This window comes from Anomalospiza imberbis, chromosome 3 (assembly GCF_031753505.1).
Source record: "Anomalospiza imberbis isolate Cuckoo-Finch-1a 21T00152 chromosome 3, ASM3175350v1, whole genome shotgun sequence".
Taxonomy (NCBI): domain Eukaryota; kingdom Metazoa; phylum Chordata; class Aves; order Passeriformes; family Viduidae; genus Anomalospiza; species Anomalospiza imberbis.
The window spans coordinates 43,786,527-43,813,996 of NC_089683.1; the positions used below are offsets into that span (position 1 = coordinate 43,786,527).

The 27,470-nt window shown below is 38.5% G+C and overlaps 1 protein-coding gene across 3 annotated transcripts in view; it reads left to right on the forward strand.

Annotated features, from left to right (window-relative positions):
- Positions 1-27,470, forward strand: part of LIN28B (lin-28 homolog B) — a 99,537-nt gene that overhangs the window by 43,102 nt on the left and 28,965 nt on the right. For all 3 annotated transcript variants that reach the window (XM_068184165.1, XM_068184166.1, XM_068184167.1), the window contains one exon: positions 13,556-13,740. In XM_068184165.1, coding sequence (XP_068040266.1) covers positions 13,556-13,740 — 185 coding nt within the window. The remainder of the gene's footprint in view (positions 1-13,555; positions 13,741-27,470) is intronic.

A 27,470-nucleotide genomic window follows, 5' to 3' on the forward strand; every position in this document is an offset into this window, starting at 1 on the left:
GTATATGCCTTTTGTCCTTTATGTGTTCTATAAGAGAAAATGAGACCCTCTGTTGTTCACGTTCCCTTCTGGCCAAGGCAGGCAAGTCTGCTCACTGGCTTATCCCTGTGCACCCTCTGTACAACCACGCGGCTCTCAAGGCTCCTCTTGCACGGCAGGAGTGGGACCTACAGTCAGAATCTGTATTTCCTCCCTCCTAGTGCATGGAGCCTGAATGAACCAACAGCTGTTATATCCTGATCATTCCCATTCTTACCTGTAGCAGCTTTGAATCCCCGCCTGAAGGTGGAGATGGCCTTTGACTGAGTGTGCAAAATCTGATTACTTGGATTAAAAACTTTCATCAGCTGTCCACACCCGGTGGAAATAGAGCACAGCTATTTCACATAAAAGTTTCACTTCCCATCTTTTACCAATGCCTGAGTCATTCCCACACATAGGTGATTGTTCCTGATTTACTCCCCTGCATCTTCACAGCTATTTATAGCTATAACTGAGTCAATGATTGCACAAATGGATGTTGGCCCATGCTCAGGTGAATCTACTGCTAATCATTAGAGTTAATTTAATGAGTGCTTGAGCACTTGGTCAGAAGTCTTCCTGATCCTGCTCTCTTCCTCTCCCAATGGATATCTCTGTGGGAGCTGCTGCTGCAAGAACTGCTGGGCACATGCATCTGGTATAGGTACTGCCTGGATTTAAATAAACCTTTGTGGTTAAATACTGCAACATAGCTGTTCTGCCATAGTGTAGTATATACAAGAGACATCTGCAGAACTCAAGTTACTGACAAGTCTCATTTTCTGCCAGCAAGAGCTTTCCAGCTAACCTTTATTATACTTTGTAATGGACACTTTATGTGGCCTAAGGTTTCATTTGGTTGCTGTTTGATTGATCAATTTGATGAAGCTAGATTATGGAGTTGGCTTTAAATGACATGTGTGTTTTCACGTGCTCATACACGTGTATGTGAACTGTGATAAGGGAGTACTGAGTTTGTACAGTCAGGGAGGAGCACACAGATGACAATGAAGCTGAAAGTCACGCACCTAACAAGTCTTTATTTCTCTCACTTCAATTTGTACTCACTTGATTTTTATGATTACCTATTACCTGCCCCCTTCCATTCCATAATGTGTTGTGCCTTCAGCTACAAATGGCTGCATCTTACATAGTAGCCAGAAAATAAATGTTGTATGGTCATATGTCACTGAAAGTAGTCTAGAAAAAAAATAACGCTCAGAATTTTTTGTTTCCCACAACTCAGCTGGGTTTCTTGCATTATAGTTACTATATGATGTAGCTCTGATTTTAGTCTTTGGGGCTTTTCCTTTCAAACAGTCCAATAAAAATGAAGCCTGCGATTTGTTTACTTCTGGTATTAAAAGCAAACAGCACAGGGAGCAGGCCACTTTTATTGGACCTGTAAAGGAGTAATACAGATGGTAGAGATTTCAGGGTGCATTTTGTTTATTATGGATTTCAGGTTTTTGGGAGTACTGAGTTGTTGGTGTGGGTAGGGAAGGGGAGGGCTAGAAGCTTTCACTGATGTTATGGCTGTCTGTGAGAACAGACCATTACACTAATGCAGCAAAAAGACTGAATGGAAACATAAGTATGTTGTGGTGAAAAAAATACTAGTTTTATCTAGTTCTGGTTTTTTTCTCCAGTATGAAGTATAATGTTATGAGGAAGAAAAGTCTTCAGCCAGAACTAGGAGGAATAATACAATTATGATTGATTGAATCTTACTGCAGATGGGTACAATAGAAAAAAAAATCTTGGAAATTAAGAAAACGTAAATACTGCAAAAGCCTGGTCTTGTGATCCCTTGGCCTGAAAATGGTATCTGGAAGAGAATATACTCAATCATTGTTTGTGCTCCCTTTGTCAGCCAGGATCTGTGCCCCTGACAGAGGGAATCTGAGTGTGCCATGCATGCCACCAGTCCCCTGTGAAACAACAGGCTTCTAGTACTGAAAGAAGGACAGATGTTGAAAGGATATTACTAGGTGAGGCAGATAAACCATAAATACGTGTGTTTGGAAGGATTTCTCCTATGGATTGTTAGCCTTACAACTGCATCAGAACTAGTCATTGCCTGGGTTTCATAATGAGATGTGTCTGGCGTGTCTGAGGTGTAATCAGCCCACAAAACAAACACGTTCAGAATTAGCAGGGTGATACTTCTGGGTCTGCTCTCTTCCATGAGTGTTGATGGGAGCTGTGTCAGCACACTGCAAGAGGAAGGACTTGTCCTTAAGGAACCCCTTTGTGTCTTCCTGCTGCAGCTGGTCTGACCCTCTTTCAGGAGGCCTCAGAAAACATTTACATTCTTTGCCAGAGCATGCTAAAATTAGGACATAAAAATGATGGATTCAATAATGGAGTCTCAAATAATATTTAAGTAGTGTTGTATTCTCTGCAGTCTGAGCTGAAGCCAACATGATTGTCATTTGATAGATGCAGTTGCATGCATGATAGTCCAATTTCACAATTACTTCCTACCTAAATAAACACAATCATAACCATAGTAATAAAACAGTATTTTAAAAGTAAAGTTTTTCAAGCATTTCTTAGTACCTCTCTAATACCTATGCTAACATTAAACAGTTTATAATTTATAATTAAAATCCTTAGCCCTCTTCCATAAAAATCACTTTAATCTGCCCTCCATTTACTTAAGAAGGGTTTTGCCTCAAATGCTGTTTTCTCATTTTTATCACTGTAAATTCAGAGGTGTTTCATTGAAACACAGGTTGTGTCTTTTGTAACAGAATATAAGTTTGATAACAGAAGTGGCTCCAAACCAACAGTTTCTGTCAGTTTTTAAAACTGTTTAGGGAACTAGTTCACAGTAAAGTTAAAAATTAAGTATTCTCCCAAATACTAAGTTAAAAGGGCTGCTAAGTTCAAGTTACTTTTTGAATCCTCAATGATATCTCCTCCCACTGCTGTGTATTTCTAAAAATAGTTTAATTTGAAGTCAGCCACTCATTTCCTGTTACATCCAATTAGACTTTTATTGCTAGTTTCACTGCAATCTAGTACCTTGTCATGTATTTAGATCATCAGCCACTCCCTTCCCTCAAAAAGAAAAAGTGATTAATGTTTGAAGTATAAAATAACCTTGTGCTCATTCTTCATCCAAACCAAATGGGTTCTTTTGTTCAGATATCTGAATACCTAATAGATATTTGTAATTTTGATAAAATTGTATCAAATGAAAATACAGCTGCCTATAAGTTGGCAGAACTGATGCCATGCTAGATTATCTTGTTCTAACAAAAAAAAAATTAAAAGTTGAGTAAATGTATATAACCTGCTGTGCAAGAATAGCTAAGGAAGCCATAATTAAGGAATCATAGACGTACTAGGGACCTTGAATTGTAAATTAGGAATTGTTAATATAGTATAAATGTTGCTGTTAATTTTTTTTATTGTAAAGGGGAAAGGGTTTTCATTTTACAGTACAGATAATGTTGTGAAAAAAACTAATCATCCCCAATAAAAATTTCAGCCTTTTTATTGCTTGTTTTATAGGCAACATTTGAACCCCACCAATTTTGTCAGATAATCTTGTTTTATTTTTGTGTGCATGGTGACTTTGATTTTAGTAAACATATATTCTAACCAGTATTTTATTTTTGTGTTTTGCTTGTATATTGGCATATTAAATAAATGAAATTAAAAAATAGATGGTAAATACAGGTTCTGACCTCCAAATGGTTTAGCAGCATTGATGTATTGCCTGTGGATGGCTTCTTTTGTCATTTGTGTAGGGCCTTGCACAGTGCAACGAGAGACCTTGGTGGGAAGCAAGGACACCTGTATCATAAAAGTGAAAACTATGTTTGCCCAAAAGCTAGTGAATAGTTCAAGAGAGGTGTCTGTTTACAAGATAATGGATTTTTATCTTGGAATTGCTTAGGGCATGCTTACTCTCAGTTGGCTAAAATACCAAGCATGTTCCCTTACTCCCTCACTCCCTAGCTCAAAGGAACTCTCAAGCAGACAGCTTTTTTCCCTGAAGAATGAGAAGAGGTCATTGAAGCATGGAGGAGCTTTGCACTAAAGCAGCTGATGGTAGTTTTCAGAAAGCATTCTCTGCAGCATGATCTCGGGTTTCTGAGGTGAAGTTGTAGTCACAGTGCTGTGCTGGGCTGGCAGGCTCCTGTTCTCAGCCCAGTGCCTGGAGAGGGTGGAAGTGATATGAGGACAGTTTTTCAGACTCCAGCCCATAGTTAGCTGGAGAGGAAGAGAAAAAAAGAGGTAAGGGCAGGGGTGGACTGCCAGCTTGACCCAAGTCAGGATTGGCCTGTAAACCTTCTTTCTGCTCTCAGTACTTGACTGGGAAGAGGGCGTAGTTGGTTTGTCTGGGGCTTTGAGAACCTTGAGATGCTGTAACTATCCACCATTTCTTTTTCACAGCTTAGTTTTTGCTTCAGTGTACAGCCAGGCCCTAGCCCATTCCCTGTAAGGTACAAGCCCTGGATTTTTGGCATTATACAGCCCTTCCACCCCTCTGTCCCTGGCCTGTTGAGAAAGTCCAGTTGCTACATTCCATCAGGATCCAACAACCATCCACTCTCTTACCTCCATCCTTACCACCCCAGAGTCCTACCTTAATTTACTGCTCACAAGTAAGATTCATTTTGTCCTGGTTATTAGCCTGTATCTACGAACATAACCCTGCTACCCTTGCCCTAGTCTTCTGTTTCCCTTTTGGGCTGCAGAATTGTTGGTGGCTACCTGTTACACTACGCTTCAGGAAGAAAGAGACAGGTCAGGATAACTGGGCTATGTTTTGCCATGAGAATAGGAGGTTCAGGACTCTCTATGTATGCTGATTTGCTGATTCATTTGTATACAATGCAGGTGGTTTTTAGTGTCAGCCTGTGGCTCCTGTAGCTGCCCACAGTGTTAGCCATTCTTCTGTTTGCCACTCAAGTGTGAACCACTTAATTTTGTTATGTGAGGGGTTACAAAAAGGTGGATGAACTGCTTTCTCAGAATTTTCCTGGTACCATTTTGCAGCTGGTATGCAATTTAAAAGTTAAGAACAGATTCCTCAGAGGTGGCTGTTAAGGATCTATTGTAAGAAAAACATCACTCAGGCCACTTTTATGCAGAGGAAGGGAAAGGTGCATGTGCAGAGAGACATCCTGCTACATCTGAATTAGCAGATCACAATCTGGGCCTAATTTATTTTTAATTATATGCAGTGTCTTAGGATGGTGGGAGGTGGTGAGGGAGGTGGATAAGAAACCTTTATATAGCTTAAACATCTCTTGACACAGGGGTTGTCATTCTTGTGCATGTGGGTGTATAGAGGAGCACAGAAATGAAGGTCACAGACATCATAGGGCAGACATGGAAAATAGAGGTGCTGCAGTTGTTTCTGGAAACATGGTTAATGACACCAGAAAGGTGTAGTATATCTGCAGGAAACTGTGGTTTAGGTGACATAACTCTGCCATTGACTTTCTGCTTTCTACCAGAGTACATTTTCAGTACTTGAAAAATGCAGCAGACTGCAACTTGTACATTGCGCCTTCCTGTGCTTTTGATTTCACATCTGTGGAATGATGTGCACTGAAGTTGGCTAATTTTTAGATCTGCTAGAAGAGAACTGTTTCAGTATATTCAGCATGTTTTTTAAAATGAGTCAAGCATAGCCATGCTGTGTTCCATCCTCACTATTCAACTTACAGGAGAGATACCTGACAGGAGACTCTTAGCCAAATCCATCTTGCAGGTTTCACTGTATTTGTATCCATTCTGGAAGAAATTAGAGGAGTGGACTTGGTGGTATTTTATGGATTTTCTAGTGGCCCAGTCTGTTTTTCTTTCCTTTTTTTTTCTTCCTCCCAGAAGAAAAAGAGAAAAGGTCTAGGATTCTGTATGATACCTCCTTTCTTCATGTAGCAGATGAGCTGCAGGAGTGGCTTGTTTTGACCTCTGCCTCGGAAGTTTGCGTTTTTTAACAGAGAGGAGGTTTGAAAAATACTATGTCTAGGTGGACAGTACAAAAGTATGCAGCTCATGAATTTTTCAGTTCATTGCACATTGTCAGGGGAAGAGGTACACCAAAGAGTCTAATGATGGTTTTCTTCCCTCTTGGGATGTTTTCCACTTGGAAGCATCACTAAAATGGATTGAATATCAGGATGCCTTAGAGAGTCTGGTCAGCTGGAAATCAGGGCCTCATATCCTGGAAGAATAAAAATTGGCGGGTGGGGAAGAAAGAACCTCATTCTAATGAAAATAGAGGATAATCTGCCCTGTTTATTGATTGTATACGAGGTCCTGTTTGTCTGTTCCTAATCTTTGTAGAAAAGAGCCTTCGGGTTTCTGCAAAACTGCATTACAGCAGATGAGTATTTGGGACAGAGAAAGAGGTGGTTTCAGTTGCATGGAGTGACTGTGCTTTCTGAGAGTGGAATAGCTCAGTGGTGAGTGAAGGAAGGAAAGGGCCCCCATCCTGAGTTATCTGTGGGGCTCCCAAAAGCACTACAGTCAGCTGGTAGCAAGGGTGTGCTTGTGGGGAGAGAGTTTGGATTTATGACCATTGGGAGACCATCAAGAGAAGAAGATGCTTCTCAGTGGGGGAACTTCCGAGGGTCTGGGATTAACAGTGTGAGATTAAACTATCTGAGATGAATAGTGTGGTTTCAGGAGATCACTGAAGCGATATAAGTGTTGGCAAGGTGCTGCATAGGACAGCCTTACCTGCCATGGCTGCACATTCACAAGGCTTCTTTTGAGGTGTGCTGGTGGGTTTTCTGAGTGCATAGAACTGATTCAGGGAGCAGAAACAAAGCAGAAATCTGGCAATGCCAAGAAGAGCTAAACGGTTTTCTTCCTGAGTCACCGTGACGCTTTGGTGGGAAAAGAGGAACTTCCCTTTTGAAACTGACTGAAGTGAGCCAATTCTCTCTTGTGCCTAGGGTGACTGATGAGAAAATACTTAAACTAAGAAATGAGAGAAGAGACTGGTTTGATTTTCATGCCTGGTATTAAAGCACACAACAAGGAAAACTGGGTAAATGAGAATTGCATATGCATTAACATAAATGATCTATGAAAAGGAGAAGAGGGTGAAAATTGCCAGCAGAACATGAGTTGTGTAGGTGCTACACTAACAAAAAATATACTTACTCTAGCAAGAAAAGAGGGTTAGAGGGTTAGGTCAAGGAGGAAAAGCAAAAGATATGTTTAATATCCAGGCTCTTTCTATTAGTATACAAAATCAGAGCAGCCGCTGCTGAATGTGTAACCAGATACAGAGACAGCAAGAATATGGCCAAATTTCATTCATGGCCTGAAGACAAATACTTAAAATTATGCAGAAAATTGGTAAAGTTTTGTCAGTGAAGTTGGCACCTTGAAAACAAAGAGTAGCATGGACACAGTAGAATCTATTTGGCAAAAATCACTTTGTGAAGGAATTATGAGAGATTTGTTGTGGATCTCTAGCTTAGATTTATATACAGACAACATGTCTAATACTATGATATAATAATGTGTTTTTTCTGTCACAACCATCATTATTTTTCTTACCAAAAGAGTAATTCAGAATAGAAGTTTTGTTATTTTGGGTTTGAAAGAAATTGCTGACCCTACAGAAAACATGCTTGTTTAAAAAATGAAGGTAATACATGAACTGTGGCTACTTGGTGTAAGATAAATGAGATGACAGAAAGTCAGTAATTTTTTAAGATACATGTTTTAAATTTAAGAGAACGGTTTAGTAAACATAGGTGAGTTGAAGTACTGGAGACTTAAATAGAGAAAAGGTTCAACTTGAATCCCAAGTAAAGGAAAAGGAGAATTGTTGCAAATTACCTAATCATTCTAGCAGAGATGTTTTTCTTGGGATAGATATTGGTTTGAGAAAAGGTAATGCAAAAAAGGAATAGATTATCAGAAGAAATCACTTCTTGGAAGTTGTGATGGAACAAGAACTGTAATTATTAAGCTGAGTTAGAATTCATTTAAACTTCTTAAAAGTTAAAGCAGTTAATAGAAGTATCTTAGATATATAGATTGAGAAAGAAGAAATGCTTCTGTTGTGTAGGGAGGGTGGTTTTGAATTAGACAGAGCCTTTTGTTCAAAAGTTAAATAAATACCTTTGCACACTTCTCAGTAAGAAAAATAACAGTGTGGGGACAGCGACAGGATGATGAATGGAAACAAGGTTATGAACATGACTACGGTCATGGTGGAAATTCAAGACAAAACCAAATTCCAAGTAAATAAAGGTGTGAAATTGCAGTGTACCAGCTGCATGTGGTTACTGCCTACATATCAGCTCTTTCCCTACTGTAAAGTTACTTGCAGTAGCTCACCCTTTCTCATAAATATTTTATACATGTAAGTGTGCATGGCTCTTCCTTGTCTTAGAGCTAAAGTTCAAATCTTTGAGAAATAGTGTTTTGTAGCTTTTTGAAAGTTACTTTGTGTTATGTTAAGCTTTGAAAAAAAATGTGTAATGCTGTACAGTTTGCTTTTTTACATAAAATATTAAGGAGCACATTCTCATCTCAAAAAGTTGCTGTTTCCACTGTGTATGCCCTAGAGCTTGTTCAACTTCTCTGTGAATAGATTTAGCTCACTGGAAAAACAAAAATTTATCTGTGTTTCCTCTTCCTCTTATCCGCCCCCCTTCTTTTTAAACTGAGTTTGTTTCCTGTCAGATTAGCAAGTTAAATTGGTTTATGAGGAGGACCAAAAGAAGTGCCAGATTTGGTGCAAGATAAGCCTCTAGGAGCAGGAACAAGCCCTTGAGGGTCAGCAGGAGCAGTGTTGAGGTATTTTGTGAGTGTCCAGTCTTCAAATCCTGTGTTAGTGCAGCAAAGCTGCACATTGCCCTTGGAGTGACAGTTGTTCAGCGTAGTGATTTTTTTTTGTGTACTTTAGCATTCTGCCTGCAGAAATACATGGTCTTCACAAACCTCCTATAATGAACTTCTGGTCAACAGCAAAAGTCCTCATAGCAGGACTTGTATCATGCAACTGATACTATTCTGCATGGGTTTTGATCTAACACAGGGAAGGGCACTTCCCTGCATTAGTGGGAAGTGTAACTTGTTTTACTTCTGGGTCCTCTCACTGTGTACCCCTGCTTTACTCAAATGTTGATGGCTCTTGATGGAACTGTACGAGGTTGTTTTGGAGAGATTTTCTTACAGTCTTTATTGTGGTTGGGCTTTAGAATATACTTTCCTTCATGTCTGGATTTAATTGTAGATAATTTTGGAGGGAAAACAGTTTTCTTACTTAAAACTCAGTTTTCTTACTTAAAACTCAGTATACTGGTGGCGTCTGGTCATTGTACTAAGCAATCAATCAATCACCAGATAAAAAGGGTCAGAAATGAGAGATACAGAAAATAAATGAGGTAAGCAGAATGCCACCAAATAACTTTTTCCCCTGGTCCCTCTAAAGGATTTAATGTGTGCAATATCAGTCGTTCACAGCCCTGACTAGAAATGACAAAGTTGTGATGAGGGCCCTAGTCCCCACACTTATTAAAAGTAATGCACACATATCTGAGGCAATCAGGGCCCCTGTAATGATCCTTAATTCCAAACTTCCTTTCTTTTGTAGAGCCTGGTGAAAGCTGTAAGTACTCCCTGACACTGCCCAGGAGTTGGTGCGTTTCTTTGGGGACCATTTTGCTAATACAGTTTGTACTTGTTAAGTTTTGATTTTTGATTTGTAGTAGGAAATGCTTTCCACGAACCTGTGATCATGGTGTTTTCTATTCATATTTGTTGTTACCAATACTACTACAAGACTGCCACATTTTGGACCAAGCCATTGTTTGTAACAGAGATATATAACATTTTACATTTAGAGTATCTGTTAAAAAAAAACAAACAACAACAACAAAAAACAAAAACAAACAAAAAACCCCACACAAGAAAACCCCAAATCACCATAAATGGTCCTGTTGAATTGTCAATTTTAAAAAGAGGAAAAAAAAAAACTCCAGACTGAAACCACTGTATTGACTGCTGGTAGAAATAACAGTAAAGTCTCTGGCAGCTGAAAGAGAGAAACGAGGAAAAGCATGTTGCTTTTAAGTTTTTCCTCTTTGTTTGTTGGCGGTGTGCCCATACATCCCATTCAGGGCTCTAGAAATGGTTCACTGACTTGAAACTCTGGCTGCTTTTAATTGTGTCAGTTTTATTTGTTTAAGTAATGTGAGGAAAAATACTGAGCTAGGTCTCTCAACTTTAAATTATCAACTTTATAGACATTTTTTGTCCAACTCTTTAGACAAGTTAAGAGGGATTCAGGTTTTAGATTTGTTTTGCTGGTTTCCAAATGCCATTTTTTCACAATGGCTTTAAATTGTTACTGCACCCTCGGAGAATCTCACCATGAGCTATACATTTGCACAGTAAGTGAAACAGCACCAAATCCATCTCTAGCATTGAAAAGCTGTTGAGATCTATTCAAGGAGAGAACTGTGCAAGTCATTTGAAGTGGGGATTTTTCAAAGTTTTTTGTTGTTAAAAGTGCTTGAAAAAACACGTGCAAAAATGTACACCTGCATAACATGTGATTCATGAAAGCAAGATTGTTGCTTTACTTAGGCTTTTAAATGTTTAAAAATCTGTGGTAAATAGAGCGCTTTGTTTAGAAATCAAGTTCTGTTGCTAACAGTGAAATGAGAAAAAGAAAAACATTCTAGAATACTAACAATGCCCTGCTTTAAGTTACATTTTAATCAAGTATTTCTTTTGAGGTAAAGTAGAAGACAGTGTTATGTGTATCAGATGTTAACCTTTTGACATTTTTTAACAATGGTGAAAGGCAAAAATGCATAATAACTCTTACTGAGACTTAACTGTATCTTCATTAAGTTGTAATTAAACAAGTAGACAAGCATCCATGCTGTGTTGAGTATTGCAGGAAAATAAGGGCTTGCTACTCTGAGGTTCCCTTGTCATTAGCACCCATCTGTGTTGTACTGATTGTCTGATTTTGGAACATTCAGCTGTGTGCTTATTTTAGGACAGAATACACATTGTTTGGTTCTTTCATCAAGATTTCCCTGGTGGCCACAGAAGACTGAAGAGTTGTGGATGGACCTAGAGACAGACTCATGCCATAGGCAGTGTGTTTTGTTTCAGTTGAGGAGTGGTGGTGTCTTCTTTTGGCCTATTCTGAACTTGGATGTTTCTTCTTTGTGGCGAAGATCCCCTTATTGCTATACAGGCTTTTCAAAGTGGAGAGCTTGCTTGAAACAATGCTGCCCTCCTTGGTGGTTTATTTAATTGGTTTGTGTACAATTACTGTTCTCCAGTTGCATTAGTAAGAACATTTGCATATTTATTTTTTCATGCCTTAAATTTTTACTTTTTAAAAAAGCCAAGCTAATGATTCAGGGAACAGATACTATATATTTCTTCTTTCACATGTCCCACAGCCCTCCCATGCCATTCCCCCCACCTTTTAAATAGTGCTCAACCTCTAGCCTATAAAATCAGCAATTTGTCTTGTGTTTCATACTGTTACATTTGTGTGCGAGAGCTGTGTCTACTAGAGCTGCACTACTGGATAAGCAAAATCAGCCTTTGTCCTAATTAGTGAAGCTGTGTTCTTGGTTACTTTTGGCTGCTGGAAAAATTATAAGCACCTGAGCCACTCAGTCAGACCAGCAACAGTAGTGTCTTGTGCTGGGTGCACTGACAACTTGGGGTTTCAGGAAGCTGAGGCATATGTGCTTTCACATGATTTCATTAAAATAAGTATTTCAAATTATTTTATAATTTGTAATTTAGCCTATTAGTGCTGTGAAAAATAGACTTTGCAGTGGCACCCCTCTTCAGAAAAATATGGAGAAGTGACACAGGTGCCCCAAGGTAGCACTGCTGCAGAGCCAGGAACTGTAATCCTGTTCTCCAGTGTCACCAGCACTGGGTTAAGATATCAGAAACACAGGAAAGCCTAGGTTGGAAGGCTCCTCTTGACTTCATCTGGTTGAACAACTTGCTGAAAGCAGGGCTTTGGATTGGGTTGTTCAGTGCCCTGGTAAGATGAGTCTTAACTAAAGGAACTATTACTTTGGGCTTCTCTGTTTAATTCTTTTTATAGTGAGTAATTTCTTCTTTTGTCTGAAACTAGTTTGCTCTGTAGCAGCTCATGGGGAACTGCTATTGCTCTTGGTCCTGTTCTCTGTGCATCCTGGTAAAGAAACCAGCTCCCTCTCTGTGTGGAAACTAGGAACTGTGTAGGTGTCAGTTCTTGTGCTCTGCTAAAACAGTGTCTTGGTGCTGCAGACCTCCTATGAATGGTTACAGGGACCCCATGTCAGGGATTGCCATCTGATTTGTACATGTTCCTAGTTGCAAGTTGTGTGTCACTTGGCTTTTTTTGACATGTGACTGATTTGGGATGGCACCTGCAGTGAGGATTTCCTTCTTGACTCTGTGGTTCAGCCAAGTGAATGCTAGAGAATGGACTGAGAATCAGTCAGGATACATTTTTTCTCTTTCCTCTGAGGAATTCATGAGCAAAGGAAGAAAATATGTGTTATAACTCTCCTGAAGGACCTCTAAATGTGTGTAAATTGAGGTATTTTGTGATATTCTCTGTGAGTCCAACTGATCTCATTCACGTACCATGTAATTTCTAAAATAAAAGTGTAGTGCAAACTCTTCATCTCCACCACCCCCAAAAGCCTCCCTGTCATTTAACTTGGTGATCATTTTATTTAAGAGTTTGATTAATCAGATTTATCCTTGAATGCTTACTTACTATTGTACATAATTTGTTTGGAATTGTGATGAAAATTTTCATTGTATCAGAATCACTGGTAAGCTCCTGTTGACTTCAGCTTGTCCAAGATTTTTCTACTGCAGTGTAATATTAAAATACTTACCAGTATTTATTTCACTTGCCCTGATTATAAAAATTTCCTTTTTTGTGAATGAAAATACAAACCCATACATAAATCATGCTAGGTAGATAAGATTTTTGGTGTAGTCAACAGAAATTCAGCAGCTCACTAGGGATATTTGAATTGCCCATGTCAGCAGACTTTGTTCAGAGTGCCTTCCTCCTGCCTCTCATTCTTGCTTTATCTTTGATTTCTTTTCAGAGCAGGAGACCCACGTCTCAGATATAAAGAATGCAAATTATTAAAACTTCCGTCATAAATTATTTGCTCTGAAGTGAGCATTTGCTCTCTTTCCAGACCTTTTCACTTCCTGAGACCTGTTAAGAATTTTTAAGGGTTTTGAGAATACAGCATTTCTTTTGCTCCTTCTATAGCATTCATCATGGAAAAGAAAAATGTGATTTCAGTTTTGCTGATACTGAAAATAAGTTCTTTTTACTTGTTTGGTGTTGAATGGGGTTTTCAGTGTATCCAGGACTATAATTTGTAGTATCATCTGCTACAGCTCATGCAGAGGAAACTGTTACTCTACTTGTATGTGTTGTAGGATGGTAGATGGGGTAATTTGTCCTGTTGATTATAAATGTAAATCCTGTTTTTAAGGCAATGGTAACCAAGAGTATTTTTCCTATTTACAGAGCAAGCTTTACATGGAAGGATTTAGAAGCCTAAAAGAAGGAGAACCTGTGGAATTTACTTTTAAGAAATCTTCCAAAGGCCTTGAATCAATACGGGTAACAGGCCCTGGTGGGAGCCCCTGTTTAGGAAGTGAAAGACGACCCAAAGGGAAGACAGTACAAAAAAGAAAACCAAAGGGAGATAGGTAATTACCTTATTTTGCTATTCCCCCTTTTTTTTTCTTTGCAAGTTTTTTCTTGAAATTATGTTTTCAGCATTTATTTGTTTGTTTTTCAGCATTTATTTGTTTGTTTTTGAAATGGAACCCTTCTATGCAAATTTGGCTTTTACATGTAGCTTAGTAATTTTGTTAAGCTGTGTCTATACAACTACATCAATCACCCATTGATTAGTTTTACTTGAGAAGGTTTTATTAAATTAGAGGGAGCCTGCAGAGGAATATAATATTATTTTGAAGATATTGCTGTTAGACTGGAGAGAGAGGTCAGTCTGAATACAGGTGAAATCATGTCATGTTTAGGTGAGAATTGTGCATGCTAAACAGACTAATCAAAACTATCATTAAACTGCATCAGTAGTTTTATATAGAAGAAAAAAAAGTAGGTGCTGCAGTAAGGATTGAGATGTATATAATTTGGTTAATTATATTTTTACTTAGTGAACAGAATATAAGGTGTTTCCAAAGGTTTTAATTCCTGGTGGTCTGAAGAGCTGTTGTAAAAATGCTTTACAAATTTCACGTTAATTTTGATTGCTGCACTTCTCTCTACACAAGTGCAGCAGTCTGACTTGCACTGCACTGTTACCCTTTATTTTCTACTTCTGATGGCTTGAAGAAATTCTGAATCCTCTTCACTACAAAGCCACCTGCACCTAGTTCACCAAGGACAGCCTTCCTGCTCAAAAGCGTATTTATTTATTTATTTATTTGTTTAGGTGAATTTACCCTTTTTTCCTCATGCTGTTGCCCAGCCCAGTAGCTATAATGACTGAGGCCAAGGGGAATACATACTTTGTGAAGATCCTAGTAAGAACATCTAAACAGCCAGGTTCTGCCTGCAGTATTTAATGTATGGCTTGACTGAGAGGTGATGGCTCTCTTCCTTTGCACATTCTGAAGCAAAGAGTAGCTTAGGAAAGATTGGGTCACCTGGAAAGGTAATGTAGCCCAGGTTCGAGAAATTTGGGATCAGGAACCTTTACTAACTACAGATGAACTCCACTTATCCTCACCTCTGTCAAAAGGCCCTTTTTTTTAGTCCCCCCCACCCTATTTGTAAATTATTTTTAGTTAAGGACTGAAGACAACATATTTGTCCCTCTTTCACTTTCTTGGTAAAAGCTAAAAGCCATAAACATAATTTATTGCTGCTGTAACAGATCAGAGTCCATAACCACAACAAGGAGAGACTTTGTAAGCTGGACAAAGCTTTCTTTTTGATTGCTCTCCGTGTCTGGCCTTATAGAGTCATGTGGCATGCAATGGCTGGTTTTGTGGGGCTATTGTTTTTTTTTTATTTTGCCACAGACTTTTATTATTATTCTTATTTAAATAATTGGGGTTTTTTCATTAATTCTAATTGCTAATCTGTTTAGGGTATTAGCATTACCACTGTTCTTGATGTTTCATACTTTGGCAGCAAATAAAGGCCACAGTCATGCTGGTGTGATCCTGTTTACCTATTTGTTGCACATGTATATGAAGGAAGACAGTCCTTGCTTCAAAAACCTTGAAATTTAAATGGGCTGGTTGTAGGCAGTCAGGGAACATTACATATTGAAAGAGGCAGGGATTTGAACAATCTGTAGTACACAGTGTAGTACATGCAGGGGGAAGTAGTACTTTCCAAGTGGAATTCATCTCATCCTAGGGAAGCACATAAAATCTTGGTGTTGAATCTTACCTTACTGCTGTTCCTCTTCGGGGACTACAAAGGGACCCTAGCTCCAATCCTATAGATGCTTCCCTTACAAGTCTCTAAAATGAAATTAGATGAATTCTGCTTTCAGTCATGTTTATTCATAGCTGAAGCATAGAAAAAATTGAACAGATATACCCTGAAAAACAGTGTGGGGGGCTGATCTATGAGACAGTGTACTCTCTAATGTTCACTTGCTTTTAGAAAAGGGAAAATTTAAAATTAATTTGAATTAATTTGAATGTGAAAATGTGGGCAAAAACATCTACCCACTTCTGTCTCAGAATTCTTACACTTAAGTCATAAGACACCAAAAAAAGCTGAAATTTGAAATGTTTGAAGTAGCATTGACATTATCACTCAGTGAAAAGCACTGTCTTTGCTTGAAGGAAAATTGGTTTTGAATGCCTAAATAATAAAAAAGGTGCACCTCCAACATGTCTAGTGAAAAGTTTCTTGAAGATTGCTGTTGTACTGAGAACTGCCTCCATTTATGAAAGCTAATTCCAACTTCTTGTGTTCATCTCTTTTTATGTTACCAGTGTAAGAATGTGAGAGCCCAGCCTCAGTGCATCTTTTTGTCTGGATCCCATTTGAATGGATTCTGTTATTGTAATTACTGAGAGAAGTTAGAGAGATAGCAAAGATGGGGGGAGAGAAAAGGGAAAAGCAGCAATATATACAGACATGGAGGCAAAAAAAGTCCTGACACTGAGACTACCAACGTTGGTGGATTTTGTGAGGCTTCCATGGTAGACTCAGGGTCCCTGTAATTTGAAGTATTGTTGCTGTGGGGACTTTGCTGTGATAATATTTCTCCTTTGTCATTGCTGTGGGCCACATTAGTTTTATAACATGAGTGGATTTATAATTGTCATGAGTGGTAGTGGCCACTTGGTCATTCTTTCTCAGTCACCTTGTTGGCACATGCATGTGTGAGGAAGGAAAAATCTGTGGTCCATGTGGAATGAAGCTGTGGCTCTGAGCAGCCTGCAGGCTTCAGGTTCTCAGACCTCCCTTTAATTTATTGTAATACATGTATGTACCTTTTCACAGTATTTTAAGAAATCTGGGCTAGAGGGGAGGTTCCAAAATGAAGCTCAGCTGGGATTTTCATCTGGCAAGTTCTGGGTTCAGAAGTGATGTTTTCTGGCAGAGATGCACAGTGGAGGGGCTGTTCTCTTCCTACCTGGCTAAACCAGGGGATGAATTTGTGAGGAGCTGCATTGTAACCAGCTGCAGCTCGCTTTGTAGGAGCTCTTAACACATTCCATACACAGTGTGCTTTGCTCAGTTTTGGCAGTGAGCTGACACAAAAGTATGCTATGCTGCTCTCTAGGAATGACCATGGGGATCTGATGGAGAAAAGATAAAGTACTATGAAGTCAGTCTTCAGATAAAGATAAAGATAAAGTCTGAAATCAGACTTAACCAAGTACTTAGTAACTTGTAGACACATCTATGGTTTAGAGTAGAACAAATGAAATCAGAACCTAACCCACCATCTCAGAATAAAGTTGAGAAGAAAAAGGGAAGAAGGAAGAAATTACACTACTTTCTTTTTCTTTTTTTTTTTTAACAAGCACTCCCAGTGTTTCTATGTCACCTAAAATGAAACCAGGTAAAGGACTGTTTTATAAGTTGTAATTATTTATATAGATGGGAGAGTGTTCTTTAGTGCAGTGTACATTTAAATAATTTGACCCACAGACCTTTGGGACAATATTAATAAAGGAGCATGATGCTCACAGGACTAGAAGCTAGAGTTATCCTTGGGACCTAGAGGTATTACCCAGTGTCTGTAAATACCTCTGCTAGGAGCTCAAACTTGGATACTTTTTCAGTAGAGTGTCTGTTATGCTGTATTTGCTTAGCTTGGTGCTTGCTTCATGTGGAGTGCTTTGAGGGAGATGGGGAGGTTAACAGCTTTCTTTTTTTTTTTTTTTTTCCTATTTTGGTTTTGAAATCTTTACACCAAAATGGAAGCAATAAAATAAAGCAAGAAGAAGAGAAAAAGGAAGAAATAATTAAGGGTATGACTCCATCTCCCAGTTCTAATTTGTGTCATTTCAGTCCTCTGATACCTTCTGCTACCATCATACTTGTGGCAGGGAAACTTTTTAGTACAGGTGACCTGTACCAGTAAGTGGTTTAGATTTAAACACGTAATAAATAAATACTACATTGTGGGATTGGAGATTGACACAAAACATTTCACTGGCTTGGTTTATAGTGCAGCCCTGCAAGTATGCTTTGAGGAAAGTATTTGGGAGCTGCTTAAACAATCAAAGAACCATTGCCACTGGATAAATGGTAATGCCAGATTACACCCTGGGATATGGCTGGTTAAACAGCTGGGTATTTGTTGCTCAGCTGGCTAAACAGTAATGAGTACTGCAGCATGGATATAACACTTTGAAAACCTTTATTCCAATATAGATAAATATGAAGGAGGAGCAATTAGAAGTGGCTTTGTGTTAAAATGTTATAAATGGTGTTCACCAGTAACTCTTGAATATGACCAAAACCATAGTTTTCAAATGAAGAAGACCATAGTTTTAAACCACCTGCAGGGTGGAAATAAAGCCACTTAGGGAAGGAGGAGTTGTAATTAAATAATATAATTCTCCCCGGGTGAACTGTCACTTAAAACTAGTTTGTGTCTGAGTCAGACTGAAAATGGTTTTAATATCTAAAGACATTTTGTGGATGATCTGAAGTCAGACTATATTAAGAAAATCTTAAAGGTCTTCTTTAAAAGTTCGTGATCTGCACAATCAGCCACTAGGCTGGTGGGATGCAGGAAGGCAGGGATGACACATGGTGGCATGCCATGGAGGACATTGAATTAAATGGACTAGGAGAGCTAGTTTAGGACAGCAAAATTACATGATACCAAGTTACTTCAAACTTGATATTATATCAATTCCATCTCTACTGATTGAATCACACTCAAGTGTCTAATCTAAATTTCATAGAAAAGCCTCCTACGGCTTGAACAGGTTTTTGTGAAGGAGATATGAATAATGGGAGTGGTATGGGCTGGGAGGGAGAACCCTGAGCTAGTACCAACGTGGGAGAAGCATGTAAAACCTCTGCTCAGCAGATGGGTGGGAAAAGCCTGTCAGTCCCTTCTCCTGAGAGTAAGCAAGGCCAGGCTGCTTGTCACCACACACAGCTACAACCAAGGGGATATGTCCACTTGGCCAGCCCCAGGGACCCGCTTTGGGCGGGTCCTGAACAGCACTGGGATGAAGTGGGTAATGGGCAAACTGAGTCATCCAACCAGGGAAATGGACAACAAGTTCAGGGAGTTGTCGCCTTTGGCATTAATGGTGCCAGCACGTTACTGTCAAACGGTGAAATTTTCCTACTCCTCTTCAATGTAGATTGCATTCACAGTTCTGCCATTTTCTAAAGAGGAAGCTCACACACAAGTAATGCAAAAATTGCATGTTTTACACCAGTTTCTTAGAAATACTACCTTGCATAAGGACCTTACTCAGGGGTGGTGTTTCAGCAATTAGAACATGAACACCTCCTCCCTGGCTCCCTTGCACCTGATATTAGATGGCAAGAATCTCTTCATTCCAATTTTAATACTTGCTTTTCCCATTTTTCAAGCATAGGGCATTTTCTCGACTGTTTGCTCTTTCCCCCCATCATAATGATTGTGTTGGGAGTTCAGCTGCTCTTTCCAGTCATGTCTGAGACAACCTTTTAAAATTAGTATGGAAAGATGGCCATCATTTTGTTCTCTTAAGTGAAAATTGGCGTATGAAATGAGGTTCCTCTGGCCTACTATCATCTTTCCAACACTGGCACATATTTAAGCAGAGACTGTAAAATATAGGGAGGTATAGCTTTCTATCTTTGGCAATAGTGCTATTAAGCATTCCTTCAGTATTGACAACTAATCTGCACAATACAATTAGATGAAGTATTAAGTACCTGAATTTGCTGGATGCAACTTCCTTTTGAATCCTCAAGCAAAGTTTGGTATTATTTGTGCAGAGTTCTATAGAGTTAACAATTTGCATGTTTAGACAATGGGTTAGAATGAGGATAAAGCACTCTGAGTTATGCTTCCTTACATAATTTTAGGATTGATATTTGCTGACTGTGCCATAATAAGCCACTAAACTGGCGAGAACTGCTTGTAACGGGAACATGAGTTAAATTAAAAAAAAAATCTAAACCCCACAAACAAACAAACAAAAAAAGAAAAAACCAACCAAACACCAAAACAAAAAAACCCCACCACACCTTGAAAGCTTTGCAATACTCTAGGTACTTTAAGAAGGTTTTATCTTCATGGGACTACAAACATTAGGGACAAAGTTTTTCATCCTTGCTCTTTTTCTCAGGCTGACAACTTTTTGGAAGTTCAGGGTTTTCCAGGAGTGAGATAAAACCAGAAAACCAGGGGGTCTTGTTGATAGGGTTAAAAAGTAGGTAACTTTTAAAAATAGCTACCACTTGGTGCTGTGGATTGTAGGCTTGAAAGCTGTCTTGGAGGCAGATCTCTAGGGCAGGAGGTTAATCTTTGCTCGTCTTTGTGCAGACCCATCCAAGTCTTAAGTCAGAAGCCTCTGAAAAGTGTTACTGCATATATTCATTAGACAGCCCTTGTTAAAATCTGCATCATCCATCTGTGTTTAAAGGGAGCTCAGCAGTCACAGCCCTCCTGCATAACACACAGTGTGCTTCCAGGACTTGGTCTGTCCAGTCTAAGAACAGAAGCAGATCTTCAAGAAGAAGTACTTTTGGCATGAAAAAAATAATGAAAAGTAGCTTAAGCGAGACAAGAGAAAACAACTGCCACTACCTGGTGTGTATAGCTCCCAATACCTATGGACCACACACTATGTGTCGTGATTTCTTCTCTGGCACAGGGTGTAACTAAACCAGTCTTCCTGAAATGCCTGGTGTAGAACTATGGGAAAGTGTTCCATAGTGAGAGCACAAGCAGGAAAATCTCACCTCTTGGAAGACAGCAAGCCCACAGCTAGGCTAGCTTCAGCATACAGAACTGGGAGCTGCCTTTCTCAAAAGATACTGGATTTCTCTTCCATAATTCTGTAGCTCAAACAGTCAGGAGCCAGGATGCAGAGCTGAAACATCAGTGCTTGCATGTTGGAGCAAAGTGTAGAAATGATTACAGTTGTGAATAGCAGCATGTATAATGTTTGAATATAAGGTTTTGTTTTTCAGAAGATGTGGAAGAAATCCCATTCAAAGTTTCAAATGGAGAGAACATGGTTAGATTTGCAAAGCCAAGTACCCACAGTTAGATGCAGGCTACAAAGCTTAAGTTGATCCAAGGTCAGCTAGAAATTTTGGGGTACCCTGGCACACTGTAATGTGCTGGATGCTTATACAAGCAATTCCTCATTCATTTGAAAGGCCATTTTCTGGTTTAAGACAATTTAACTACTAAATTCATCACAAGGCCACTTAAAGTAAGGTCTCTTTTCAGATCCTCCATTGCTGGTGGACTTGCATGACCATGCAGTGTTTCAGCCTGCTCACTTGGGTGCAAGCAGGAATTGGGCTTTGCACTCATCCAAACATGCAAAAATATGTGCTGCCTTTCCATCATGTGTCTTCTGGTGAGGCTTTTCATGTGCTTCAAGTAAATGTAAATATCTGTGCCAAGGGAAGAGCCTGGAACCTGGTAGCCATGATACCGCTAAGCAATATCCAAGTGTGATTTTCATCATTGCAAGCTTGTATTAAGAACAGAGTAGAGCCTGGAGAAAGTTTTTTGGTATCTGTTTGTATGCATGTACAGTTAAGAAGAGAGAGGCCCCAGATTTTTCACAGTGTTTATAATAAGAAATCCAAATTTGATGCTAAAGTAAGTAGATTCAATTCTGAAAACATACCAGGAACAGATGAAGTGAGTAGGAAGGTGTCGTTTTTATGCAGCCTCGTGTAGAGTAAAGCTGTCCCTGCACAGCAGATGGGTTTCTTAAGTACATACACTGTTTTTGGAATGCAGAATATTTTTCTTTAATCGGATGTCTTCTCTAGGCCTCATGTTTTCTGACTATTCCACTCTCTTTCATCAAGGGGTGAGCTCTTTCTCACTTAGAGTAAACTCTCAGTGTATATTCAGGCCTTTGCCTGCCCTGATACACCTAATGATCCCACTGCATTCTTACCTGTACTAATGATTACACGTACCAGAAGGAATTGAAAATGAAAAGCATAGAAGAACTGAGAACTTTGCTCAATTTAACAGACATTATGCATAAATCCAGTAGAGTATATGTTAAAAGTATCTCAGTAAATAATTTTCAAAAAATCATTCTGTTTCTAAAAAATCTTCCTGATACAATGGGCATCTTCTTCCTTAATTCAAATTTGTCTCTCAGTGTTTAATTTCTTACTACTATACTATTTTCTAATAGACAAAAATAAACAAAAAAGTGCATACATTTTCAGGGGCCAAATCAGTAAATACTTAATCTTGTGCTTTGAAAATAGCAGGGAACAGAGCATTATTTGAAGATATTTTCCCGATTGTGAAAATTCTGTTTTAAGCTGATACTGATCCTGACTACAGACTGTGCTGCTTTCAGCACATGTGACATGCCATAGCTGTCAGTGAACTGGGAACAGACCTGCTCACCAAATAAACTACCTTTTCAAAAGGTGCAAAGTGCTTGTGCTGTATTTTGTGACAGAAATATTCAGCGTAATTAAACCCCAAATCTTCTATTTTAGGAAAACAATTGCATTGCCTTGCTTTTTTTTTTTTTTTTAAATATATGTTGCACTCCAGCATCACCTAGCAAACATATTCAAAACATGTAAGAAATAAACTGCACTGAGGACAGATTATAATGGTGATTACAGATGATGGAAATAATTGTCATATAGTTTGGCCTGTTAAAAAGATACCAAAAACTTGAAAGCTGGAGAAAAATGAATTATAGCATATGATTATAGCATAATCAGATATGCCCAAAACATTGCCTCTAATTTACCACTGTGGATGAATCTGATACTCTTTAAAAGGAATAAAAGTTCTGGAGCCCTTTAACTTCAAATTAATAAAGACTATGCAGTAATGTAATTCCAAATCACTACAGCTGTTTCTTTTATTAGCTGTGGCTTCATGTTTCTGTCCTTGACACTTAAAGATCAAACCTACTTAAATATGAATTATTTAAAATGTGAATTTACTTCAATATCTTATTTTGCCAAGAAGCTCAGCAGCTCATTATGTAAGAGGAATGTGTCACGGAGGTAGTCATCTCCATAGTGGTGGTGCAGGCACGACGCTGCTCTTCCCACTGTGCATCCCTCACCCCCAAAAGTGCACCTGTGCCAGAGCATTTGTCGAGCAGGTAATGACACACAGGACGCCTGTGTCCTGAAAGAAGTCATGAGTCTGTAAGGGCATATTTATACAAGGAAAGGGACACTTATTTCAGGAAAAACATACCAGTTGAAGCCATGAAACCACCCCTGCACAGCAATGTGGCATCCTCCATCCAGAAGTAGTAGGACTGAGTGGGACTTTGCAATTGCTTCTTCTTGTTATGACAAGCTGCTCAGTGAAGAGACAGTGGAGCTCAAATAGAAATGCTCCTGTGGTATCCACAATCCCTCAGGCAGGGTAATAGGAAGATATTTCAAAGATAAAAGGTAGGGTGAAGATTAGGAAGAAGCAGGAATAGGAACACAAACACAGGGAAGATGAGGGAGGAGGTGGTCCACCGAAAAGAATGTCAATGTGAGAAGCCCAGATCTCTTCCAGGCTCCAAATGGTTGCCTCAGTACTGGTAGTTCTGCTGCTCTTCAGGGACTGTAGAAAAACCTGAATCTCCCTACACAGAGAGTCAGGGGTTCAACTGAATTTTCGTGCACTTTGAAAAATTGCTGCAAGTCAAGAGCTGAAGTACAGGTGGCATGTGAGCTCCTGCTCTGCCGCCTTGCAACAGCTATGGTGATTCCTGTGGTTCTGGGAGGGTTGACCTGAAATAGGACTTTCTGCAATATTCTGCTTATTGTGTGTTCCTTGATTACCAGGTGACAAATGTAACATTTCTGGAGTTTGTTTTGCAGAACCACCAAATGCAGCCCTCACAGTTGCTCAGTTTGAGCTTTGCCTTAAATGCATCAGGTGCTATAAAACAGTAAGTGCTCCAAGGGCACTGGTATTTCAAATTGGGCACTTAGAATAATGCTCCTCTGGAAAATAATGTTGGCTTTTTTTCTTGTGCTCCAGAATCTTGTGCATTTCTCTGAGACCAAATAAACCACACAATTTTGTAGAGACATTGCAAAGTAATCAATGTTGCAGTGCATGAAGAGATTTTAGTGAGAGCCCCAAAATCACGATTTAGCTGGATTTAGTGGTGAGTTCAAGCACTGAATTCAGTAGGGTAAGGAAAAAGGATACAATAATTTGTATTTCATGCAGCAAATGAGAAAAGGAGAGCTCACATGTGTGTTCACAGGCTGTTACTACAGTGTAAATTATTTCCATCTCTTTCGAATACTGAATTGGTAGATAATATGATTTGCAGAAATTAGCCTGCATACTCCTCTCACTAGTTTGGGCATTTGGACTAGTTTTTGTTTGGAACTGTAGGATGAGGATGAAGAGAGTTTCAGGGAGGAAGTGGAACACTGCACAAGAGAGCAAAGGTGCTCTGGCCAAGCTGGAGGGATAGCAAGCCAAGAATGGCATTATTGATTGGGAAGAGGGAGCTGGGTTTGCTCAGTTACAGTGGAATGGTTAAGGAGGAAAGAGTTGTGAAAGTTCACTATGAAATACGGAGTGAGCTAAACCATTTCTTTTATTTGATCTCCATTAATTTATAATCTTATGATGTTGAGTCTCCTGGCACTAGAGCTTTTACAATGAATAGCTGAAAGTACAAAAATTGATTTAAATTGTACTGGTCTTGTGTTGAATGGCTGCCTCTATTCTAGAAGTCACTTGGAATTTTACCCTCTTAGCTGTTGGATAGTTTAAATGCTAAACACTTAATTTACTTCAGAGAGCTCTGCAAACAACCGCTAACTACAGACTGCTCAATTAATGTTGCAACAGTGTTTGCATCAAAGTTTAACCAGAATGCTTTGATTTTTTTTAATGATAAATGAATATATTCTCACCAGTATAAAAAGCTGAAATAGTTCAGTGTTTCAAATTCAATTTCCGATTTGCTAATGTTTAAAATTAGTAACTTTGCCTTTTTGTTATGCTAAACTAATACTGTAAAACAAAACGATAGTGAGTGTGTGTCAGTGTGTGTCTGCCTGAGATGAGTTGTACTACAGAATTTTGCAGTTACTTCTTCCATCAATGAGAAGGAGCCATCAGTAGTTGCAATATGATTAGAAGTTGTATGTAGCTCAGATGTAAGCCTATTAATTTACCTTTTTACAGGTTTTGTTGTATTTACGTTCTTTTCCCTATACAAATCACTTTTTATAAATCACTTCTTTCTAGTAAGTGAAAAATTTCTCCTGTTTATCAGACTAATTTTTTTGAGTTCTTATGTTTTGATATATTTTTTGGAAGACTAATGGTTAGCCAGTCAAATAATAATTTTTAGAAATATGTGCCTACACCACCTTGTAATAATTACTTAAAATGTGTAGGCACTTTATTTTTCTAAGTCAAAAAATAATCCTCAGAGTGGATTTAATTTACTTGGTAAATAATTCAATGTGATTTTATGTTATTAAATGTGGGAATATCATTACTCACTTCACTAATGAGAAATTCTAGAATTTTTGTCTTTATGGTCATTGTGTAACATACAGATTTTCTTTGGATCCCAGAAATAGTTTTATCAAATGGTTCTTTCTTACTGTCTCTGTATTTCTACCTCCCTGGAGCCTCCTTGAAGTTATCTTTCTCCTTTACAATTTTATACATTTCTCTTATACATAGAAAAGAAACATCTGGCTTTTTTTTTAATGAGAGCTGTTCGCTCATTGACCAAACAAGCAGCAAGGAATCTGTTGTGTGGTTGATTATTGCAAGAAAATGAGGTAGTAGTCTCACTAATAATCACTAAAATTTGTATTAACTGGTGCTGTTTCATTTTCTGAGTCTGCTAATCTCATACTTTCACCCTTACAAGAAAACAAATGGTGTTTAAAAATGCCTGGTGTGGAAAAATGGTACTTTCAAATGTAGAGATTAGAAACATTTAAAACATAAGTATCTGTGGTTAAAGATGCCGACTCTTAATTCTCCCGTCTAGAGCTTTCCTTTTTTATCTTTGAAGTTCCGTCATTATTCCATGTCTGTGCCTTTGGTTTATTTTTGTATTCTACAGAAATTAATTCAAACTGTTTAGATCCAATCTTTTTAGAATATTTATGAATGCAATTTATCGACAAGTTTACATTTTATGCAGCCTGTGGAGTTGGATTTTGGAATTTGCTTTTTTAGTAGTTCTTTTGTGGAAGAGAAATCTTTCAGGCATGAATTGATAGTCCAGATCTTTTGAGGTCTGTCTGTGCTAACCTATGACCTCTGTTCTTAGGAGGTCAACATCTGAGGGCAGGAGATTAAGGCAGTTAAAAGATTGGAATGGGAACTGGAATGGAAAAATTAGCCAGCACATTTTGGGTGGAAAACATCAAAGTCATCAAACAATTTGCTTATTTTAAACTCAGTTTAAGGGTAACAAGCTAATTGTACTGTGTTTGTTGATGCAAGCAATTTATATTATTTGAGAACATTAACACTGAAGAATTTTTTTTATTGGAGAAACATAATGCCTTTTCATTATAAATGCACTACGTATTTTGTATTTTAAATGCTTTTGTGCATCATTTTTAGATAATTATTCAGGATCTGCTCATACAGTCTGTGTGTTTTAATTAGCTGTATTGCTTACAAACAGCAACAGTAAGTGTTGTGGAACCTGAAACTTGCTTGTAGTCTGCTGAAGACCCCTTGCTGTCATTGGAGAATGCAGGTGCTCTCAGTACAAGGGAAAAATTATTCTCAAATTAAAATTTTCTAACTCCAATGCTTAAACTCATTTGTAAGCATCTCTCCTTGTTTTAGTTTTTGAAATGTGAATTTCTTTCCCATACAAATTTGTGACCAAGACATGTTCTTTTATAGATTATAAATTGACTTACAAGAAAAGACACCATTGTCTCTTTGTTCTTGTCTGACATAGTTCAAAATTCATTAGTGTGTGTTTTTAGAAGAGTGACAACTTCATCTTTCATCTGTGCAATGACTTCAAAAATGTTATTATCTGGAAGAAGACACCTTCCCACATCTGAACAATTATGCAAGTTTAAGGATTTGTGTAAGCAATCACATTTTCTTCTTGGTTGTTTAAAGTGCAAATTAAAGTGGTTTCAGTATCATAGGCAAAAGCCAGACTAGTGTTTCAGCATGCAAACTCACCTAGCAGGAAAGAACACAAAAGTTCCAGGTACCTCTCAGCCCAGGCTCTGACTCACAGTGTATGGATTATGGTACTTCTCCTATAGGTATGGCTGCTAATTAATTTAAAGTACTATAATACAGTTAAACTCAAGAAGACAGCCATCTGTAAACCTCAGTGTAACCTCCACGTGGTTTTTTTTGTTTTTTTGGTTTTTTTTTGTGGTTTTTTTGTTTTTTTTTTTTTTTTTTTTTTTTTTTTTTTTTTTTTTGTTCTTCAGATAGTGAAGGATGTGAGATTTAAACCCCTTTGCAAGCTTACAACTTTACAAACTCTTCCTCTAACTGTGAAAACTTCCTTTTTGCAGCTTTCAGCCCTGATTTGCACCTGAGGGGAAATTGAACAAAATTATCACCATAATTTCTTGTTCTTTCATGAAGGGAAAAGAAGGGAAAGCAGGAGGAGCTGTTGTGGACTGCAGCAGCCCATGGGCTTCTCCCAGGGGCACAGGCACTGCTTTGTTTCCTTCCTGCCATTTCACTGGGTTGCCGGAGAAGCTCTGCCAGCTGCAGGGGTAGCTGTGCTCTGCCATCCCAGAGGCACTGCCG